The sequence below is a fragment of the Tachysurus fulvidraco genome, chromosome 8 (genome assembly GCF_022655615.1).
Source record: "Tachysurus fulvidraco isolate hzauxx_2018 chromosome 8, HZAU_PFXX_2.0, whole genome shotgun sequence".
Taxonomy (NCBI): domain Eukaryota; kingdom Metazoa; phylum Chordata; class Actinopteri; order Siluriformes; family Bagridae; genus Tachysurus; species Tachysurus fulvidraco.
Genome location: NC_062525.1, coordinates 14,351,778 through 14,360,229, shown reverse-complemented (window position 1 = coordinate 14,360,229; position 8,452 = coordinate 14,351,778). Strand labels below are relative to the sequence as shown.

General features: G+C 46.1%; 1 protein-coding gene across 9 annotated transcripts in view; it reads left to right on the top strand.

The window, feature by feature from the left end:
* The first annotated feature begins 60 nt into the window (after positions 1-60).
* acbd4 (acyl-CoA binding domain containing 4) overlaps positions 61-8,452 on the top strand; it is a 14,421-nt gene continuing 6,029 nt past the window's right edge. For 2 of the 9 annotated variants that reach the window (XM_027177778.2, XM_027177771.2), the window contains exons 1-4: positions 63-258; positions 364-463; positions 546-664; positions 814-934. In XM_027177778.2, the coding sequence (XP_027033579.2) occupies positions 568-664; positions 814-934 (218 nt within the window). In that variant the 5' untranslated portion in view covers positions 63-258; positions 364-463; positions 546-567. Of the gene's footprint in view, positions 464-545; positions 665-813; positions 935-8,452 lie in introns of all 9 variants that reach the window. The other 7 variants (XR_003445312.2, XR_003445311.2, XM_027177777.2 and 4 more) reach the window with 5 other exon arrangements.

The window sequence follows — 8,452 nt, the reverse complement described above, 5'->3', positions numbered from 1 at the left end:
TTCTCTCTCTCTCTCTCTCTCTCTCTCTCTCTCTCTCTCTCTCTCTCTCTCTCTCTTTCTCTCTCTTTACCACGTGACCCGGAACTGAACTCAATTCCACAGCAGTTTTTAGAAACCAGTTGTAAACAGTCTGAAAACGCACTCGTGTTTTTATCTGTTCTTTAGACTTCGACAGCTCATGCAAGCAGTTAAAAATATATATTTATTTGGATACAAATCGGTGCTTGATGTCATTTCAGTAGTCAGACTGCAGGTGAAGTGAGTGGACTATGCTCAGCTCGGACCACATCAGCAGATAAACAGAAACCTAGCGTCAATGCAAGAGAAATAGAAAAACAAAACGACTTTTATTCAATTTCACAGATTTATCTATCGCCTGGTCCAGTGGTATAATCTGGGTGGGACAGCTAAGAGCGTCTCTGAGCCTTGGGGAAAATCCTGTACCATAAAACTACCAGGTTAAGTAAGTGCTGATATGAAAATGTATTTCCACTGCGGCTGAGTTTAGAGTTTCAGCTCGTTTTATTTCGTTTTTCTTTTACCAGCTGTAGGCCTCAGGCTTTGCTTATGGAAATCCAAGTAGCACATCTGCCCTCTGAGTCTGAAGAGTGTCAGAAACGCTTTCAGGCTTCTGTGGATGTCATCCAAAACCTGCCCAAAAACGGTAATGATCTTTTACACACTCATGGGAAAACAGATCAAGATTGTAGTTTGGTATTGTATTACATGTGTGAAGCATGTAAACTGCAAAATACACTGCGGCTGTTGATTTCTCACATATTCTGATGTGTATGTGTTCACTGTGATGATCAGGTTCTTACAGACCTTCATATGAAGTGATGCTGCGCTTCTATAGCCTGTATAAACAGGCAGTGTGTGGACCTTGTACAGTATCTCGCCCGGGCTTCTGGGACCCTGTTGGTCGCTACAAGTGGTGAGTGTTATAATGTAATCATTTTTTCCTACATAGTTATATTGTAGATGGTTTACCGGTATCAGAATGATTGATCTTGTAGTCCTCCATCAAAGGCAAAAAGTAACTATCATCATGGAGCAGGTAGAGTTTCCACTGTACAGGTCTAGCGCTCCTTATTCAATCCTGATATTGCAGTTTCTGTTATTGAGTCAAACCTGGTGTAGACAATTCAGTGTGTTTCGGGTTGGATGTGTGTTGTTCCTTGACATAAAGCACCCTGTTGTTCAGGGTTAAGGTTATATATGGAGATTGATCAGGCCCAGGTGTAAGCCCTGGGGTTTTGCTCTTGCTTCCATGGTGTAATCTCACTCCATCACACCCTGACCAGGATAAAGCAGCTACTTAACATTAATGAATTAATATTATTATAGTAATTTTCATCTGATTTTCCTGAAAAATCTGAGTTTAAGAATACCTCTCAGGTGTCACTGAGCAAATGCAGCGATCATTGATAATTGAAGTGTAGACTTTTAGCTTTAATTCAACAACAAAATTTTACATTAATTAAACAATCATTAAGCTAAAATAAACAAAACATCATAGATATCATAGAGATAGCTATCATAGACATAGCATAAATTGGTATATTGCAGCCTCAGCAACACCTAAAGTCCAAGAAGACCATGAAAGAGTTATCAACTAAAGTGGATGGTCAAAGTCCACAGTCAAGAGATGCCTTTGAGGGTATAAATACAGTGGGTTTACATCAAGATGCAAACCACTGGTAACACTCAAGGACAGAGATGCTAGATTAGAGCTTGCTAAATAAAACCAAGATTCTAAGTCTAACTTGTACCAGAAAGATCGGAAGAGAAGTATATGGAGAAGGAAAGGATAGGCTCATAATTCAAAGCATACCACATCATCTGTCAAATAGGGTGGAGTGTAATGGCATGGATATGTATGGCTGCCAAAGGAACTGTCTCACTGACCTTTGTTGATGGAGCAGGATGAATTCTGAAGTGTGTCGAGCTTTACTTTCTGCACAATTAACTCAAACTGATAGGATGTCATTTCACAGTAAACATGAATAATGGCCAAAACATACCATGAAAGCAAATCAGTTGAGCTTCTTAATGTAAATAAATAATGAATGTTCTAAAATGACAGAGTCAGTCACCTAACCTCAACCCAATTGAGCATGCTTTTCACTTACTGAAGATAAAATTGAAGGCAGAAACCCACAAACAAGCAGCAGCTGAAGCTGGGTGCAGAAAAGGCATGGCAAAGCATCTAAAGGGAGCACACTGTAAACTCAGCATTTGTTAATGTTCATGGGTTCCAGACTTCAATCAGTCATTAACAGCAAAGGATTTGCATTCAAGTATTAAAATGAATCCTTAGTTTAATAATATTTCATTTGTCCGATTACTTTCGAGCCTTTGTATATTAATTCTCGAGCCTGTGTCATTCCTTAAGGGTTAATGCAGTATTTTATGAAATATAGCTTGTAACGGTTCACGTGTAAGTCACACCTAAACCGTACACGATTATATGGGGCACCACTCCCTAATACAGTTGTTATACCAGAAAACAGACAGACACACCAATATAAACCAACCCAAGTGTATTATACAAAATTTATATTTACCAATATATACAAAAACAAATATATACACACAAAAAACCAAAGCAATGAGGTGTGTGCGTGTGCGTGTGCGCGTAGGTGTGTAGTGTCCTTTAAGGCCTCGGTGAGTATAAATGTCCTTATATGGCGCAATCTCACCGGATGTAGTGACGTGATAGGAAGTCCGGCTTGTGGATGGGTGTACTAGCGTCCTCACCGGTGAATAATCCGATAAAGGGAGGAATATTCCACAATGAGTCTCTCCGCGCTAAACAACCCCCGAATAATCCACACCAAAACCGCGAACCCTCCTTACAGTATCAGCTGGTGCACCAATCGCCATTAACCTCGCCACCTCGAACGCCGTCGGCCCGCTTCCTTATATGGGGGGGGGGAACCCGGAAGTGAAGCGATGTCGCGTGACGTCATCGGCGGGTCTCATAAGAGCGGTAAACAGGGCAACACAAATGCAACAGAATATATTACCGGTGTACACAATCAGGTAATGCTTACTCTATACAACATTTCGGCATTAAGCCATTGTCACCTTATGTGGCTCTGCTACATAGACCCCCCCCCCCCAGCCATCGGCGCCGAAGGAGAGCGTCCATACCAACGTTTTAGGTTAACCACATTTACAATTTCGTTTTTAGGTGGGTTTCCGCAACAGACTGTGTAATTTACTGGCCCCATTCTTTTTTTAATTTCAGCTGGTCCCTCCCACTTGGGCGCTAGCTTAGCAGAGAATTTATTTGAGGCCGAAGAGAGTGGGTGCGTTTTAATCCAGACTAGATCGCCCGGCTGGAACTGCGCATCCTTCCGTCGAGCATTATAATATCTAGCGTGTCTAGATTGTTGTGCTGCCACTCTACGCTTTACCTCCTCTGCCATGATGGTTTGCCTTTCAATCATGTTGTATGCGGCTTGGTCGGGTGAAGGTGGTTTATGGATAAGCCGTTCCAGCGGACCTTGTAACTGCCGGCCAATCATGAGCTCTGCTGGTGTTTTGCCGGTGGTCTCTTGATGGGCCGTGTTAAGGGCAAAGCGGAACTCAGGTAACCACTGGTCCCAGTTTTGGTGGTATATTCCCACATAGGAGGCCATCATTGTTTTTAATGTCCGGTTTATCCTCTCAGTTAGATTAGTTTGTGGGTGATAGCTGGTGGTGAGTTTCTGGATGCTTCCCCAGGCCTTACAGAGTTCAGAGAGGACACAGGAGGTGAATTGAGGCCCTCGGTCCGATACCAGATATTTGGGAACCCCCCAACGGGTAAATATGTCTTCCCTGAGAATTTTGATTAATTTCTGAGTTTTACCATCTCTAAGGGGAAACATCTCTACCCACTTAGTGAAATAGTCCACTATTACCAGGAGGTAAGTATTCTGCTTCTTGCTCACTGGGAAGGGCCCCATTAAATCCATCCCCAGCATGTGGCCTGGTTCTTGGACCTGGGTGCTTTGCAGAAAGCCGCTGGGTTTTTGAGTTTTCTGCTTGTATTTCTGACACACCTCACAGCCCTTGACGTACTGCCAGACGTCTTTCCGGACAGAAGGCCACCAAGCTACATCCAACAGCCTTAGCAGAGTTTTCAGCCTACCCAGGTGTCCTCCTAAAGGGTTGTCATGGAAGTAGTGCAGGAAACCAGGTACTAATGATTGAGGGACCACCAACTGGAACTTCTCCCCCTGGTTCTTCAAAGGAATCCGGCGGTATAACACCCCCTGGTGGACCTCAAAGGAGATTTGCTTACCCTGGACCTTTCTGTCTTTGCTATCTGCTTGTAGATGGGGGATTGTTACTGTCGCTGCCTTGTGCAGTAGCTATTTCGTCTAGGTGTGAGGGATGTCGGAGGTATATCTGAGAGGTGACATGACTAGACAGGGTACCTCTTTAGCCTTTCCAGGTAGGTAAGCTCTGGACAATGCATCAGGCCCTAGGTTAAGACAGCCTTTCCTGTGGTGTACCTGGAAGCAGAACTGTTGTAGGCGGAGCGTCCAGCGGGTCAGACGTGAGGAGGTCTTGGGGCAGTTGAAGGCCCAAGCCAGAGCTGCATGATCTGTAAAAATGTCACACTGCCTTCCTTCCAGGTAATGTCTCCATTTTTCCACAGCCCAGACCACGGCTAAACACTCTGTTTCTGAGGTGGAGTAATTCAACTCTGCTCCTCTTAGGGTCCTCGAGGCATAGGCCACCACCTTCTCTCCTTCCGCGGAACTCTGGCTAAGTATCGCTCCCAGGCCAACGTCGCTGGCATCTGTATGGACTTGGAATGGTAGGTTGAGGTCAGGCTGCACCAGAACGGGTGGGTTTTGTAAGGCCTGTTTCAAGTCATCCACAGCTTTCTGGCATTCAGGGGTCCATTCCCACTTCACTCCTTTCTTTTTTAGTCGATTCAATGGAGCAGTGATATCTGCAAAGTGAGGGATGAATTTATGGTACCAGCCAGCCAAACCCAGAAAACGTTGCAGTGCCTTGAGGTCAGCAGGGGAGGGATAGTGTGCAACGGCCAGCGTTTTTTCTGGGTCGACCTCCACTCCCCTCTCAGAGACGATATGGCCCAGAAATTTCAGCTGTCCGTTTGAAGAAATGACATTTCTTCATATTCAATGTAAGGTTAGCTTGACTCAGTCTTTGTAATATGGCATTTAGATGTTGAGAATGGTGTTTCAAGGATGGCGAGTATACTATGATGTCATCAATCTATACGAAGCAGATCTTCCCCCCTTAGATCAGCCAGGACCTTCTCCATGAGCCTCTGGAATGTGGCAGCCGCGTTCTTAAGCCCAAATGGCATGGAGCGGAATTGGTACAGCCCCTTGGTGGTGATAAAAGCAGTTTTTTCTTTGCTCTCCTTCTCCATTTCCACTTGCCAGTAACCCGATTGCAAATCCAAAGTGCTGAACCAGGAGGCGCCTTCCATGGATTCCAAGATGTCGTGGATGAGCGGCATTGGATAGGCATCAGGAATGGTCTTGCTGTTTAGCCGGCGATAGTCCACACAGAACCTGTGGGAACCATCAGGTTTAGGCACGAGGACTACTGGGGATGACCATGGAGAGAAAGAAGGCTCAATAATGTGGTCTTTGAGCATCTGGTCGACTTGGTCTTCAATGATCTGTTTCTTGAAAGGAGAGACTCTGTATGCTCTGGACTTAATGGGGATGTTGTCGGTCATGTGAATGTTGTGTCGAACCACTGCGGTTTTTCCCAGGTTACCGGAGGTGGTGTGAGGCCAGTTGGACATCAACCTTTGCAGCTCCTCCTGATTTCCAGTGTCCCAGGTAGGGTTAATAACAGGATGCAGGGGGAGCTAATGCTGGGTGGAGCAACGTGGGAGGTAAGGCGTAGTACAGACTCAGTACAGCTGTTGGATCAGACGGCGTAGGGGCGGTCATGGTGTTCAGCCCGGGAAGGCCATGGGATGGAAGGAAGGGGTGGTATATGTACCCTTTTCTGTGTCGAGAGCATACCTGCATCTTCCCAACTCTATGATGGCTCCTGTATCCGTTAGAAAGTCCAACCCCGCAATAAGTGGGAAGGCCAGGAGGGCATCCTTCATAAAGAAAGAGTCCACTCAACACTCCTTTTCAAGACATTTATAGCTGACAGTCCTTTTTCTCCACCGCTTGGTGTATCTTTCCATCCGCCAAGATGAATCTCTGTGTGGACCGTGAGGTGCTTGTGGGGGTCTCTCCGGTTAGTTGTAGCCAGAGGTTCTCTTGCATTAGAGTATAAGTGCTCCCTGTGTCCAGTACAGCGCTCACCTCTTTCCCTTTCACCGTTACTGGTACCAGCAGAAGTGATGCCAGCACCTGGGGTTGAGCGATGGAGACCCCTGCCAGGTTTTTGGGGGAAGAGCGATCAGTCGGCCTCTTGCTGCTCCTTTCCTTCCCGTTCTGCCCCACCTTCTGCCAGTAGTCTTTTGCCCCAAGGCAATCCTTCTCCACCATGGACCCAACCTTCACCAGTTGTTCCACGGTGGTTATCGTTCCCCTCAGGCAGCCTGCAACTCTCGGGTTGATGTTGTTGAGGATACGACTCACTAATTCGTCCTCTGTGATGTCGGGCTTCCACTTGAGGCAGAGGGCTCTGTAGTCATAGGCGAAGTCTCTCAGGCGTTGTCGAGGTTGCTGTACCAGTGATCGGAGTTTGTCTTCCACCTCCGTGAGGTAGTCCTCTGGTCGGAACGCCGCCATAAAAGCCTCTTTGAAAGACTGCCAGTCCGTGACCTTTGTTTTTTCAGCCTTCCACCAGCTCAAAGCCGATCCTCTCAATACAGTGCTCAGAGTACCAATTAGTTCCACACTGGGGAGTGGTCTGATGTCCAAGTAGTTTTCACATTGCTCGATGAAGTTTAGTACATCTGCCGTTTCACAGGCATCACCAAATGTGGGAAACTCCAGGCGGATGGGAGGACGAGCACAAAGGACGATATATTGGCTGCTGCCGGAGGGGTAAGCTCACTAGAGGGTTGCCTGGCAGTAGGAGTCGCAATGCTATAGGTGGTATTGGTAGGCTTGGGTGGAGGCACTTTAGCTCTGGTAGCTGGAACCGGTGTCTTGGGAAGGTGGATGGGTGTAACGGGAGAACTAGCTGGAGTGTAGGGCCTGTAGTCTGGCGAGGGTGGGAGTGCTTGTCAGTCGCAATTTCTTCATCTGACTTTTCCCATTTGCTCATCCCCTCCTTAGAAAACAGTCTGTCACCGCTCTTTCCAGCTTCTCCAGGGACATCTGGAAAACCCTCCTGCAACTCTGCTAAGCCAGCGTTCCACTGCCTCCCTGAAACTGGTTTCCCGATTTAGGGTACTCTCAACAGACTGCTTGAAATCGTGATTCAACGAGTGTACCTGTGAGCTAAGGGCCAATAAATCCACCTTAAGCTGCGCAATATCAGTTTGCATGTTTGTATCAACTCAACATTCATCACACAGCTTTCCTCATTATATCCTCAGACTCATCACCATCAGAAATATACAAAGAGCTAAGCATAGACTGTTATTTCAGCTGTTGGATTAAGTTAGTTACAAATGGGCCTGCAGTAAAATCTGCATCAGGAATGGCATTAGCAGTGTTTTGTTCATTAACAGGAGTGGTTGTTACCACTAACCACGTCAGAATATATAACAGTGAGTGGTGTGGTCTGTTCTGCATCCATCGTAAAAAAAAACAATACAAAAAATAATAGCAATAATAGTAATAATAAACAAAATATATTACAAAAAAATGCTAAATAAATGGAGCGGCCCCCCGTACGGGCCACCACTATGTTAACACGGTTCACGTGTAAGTCACACCTAAACCGTACACGATTATATGGGGCACCACTCCTAATACAGTTGTTATACCAGAAAACAGACAGACACACCAATATAACCCACCCCAAGTGTACTTATACAAAATTTATATTTACCAATATATACAAAAACAAATATATACACACAAAAACCCAAAGCAATGAGGTGTGCGTGTGCGTGTGCGCGTAGGTGTGTAGGTCCCTTTAAGGCCTCGGTGAGTATAAATGTCCTTATATGGCGCAATCTCACCGGATTGTAGTGACGTGATAGGAAGTCCGGCTTGTGGATGGGTTGTACTAGCGTCCTCACGGTGAATAATCCGATAAAGGGAGGAATATTCCACAATGAGTATCTCCGCGCTAAACAACCCCCGAATAATCCACACCAAACCGGCGAAACCCTCCTTTACCGTATCAGCTGGTGCACCAATCGCCATAACCTCGCCACCTCGAACGCCGGTCGGGCCCCGCTTCCTTATACTGGGGGGGGGAACCCGGAAGTGAAGCGATTGTCGCGTGACGTCATCGGCGGGTCTCATAAGAGCGGCTAAACAGGGCCAACACAAATGCAAACCAGAATATATTTACCGGTTTACACCAATCAGGTAATGCTTAC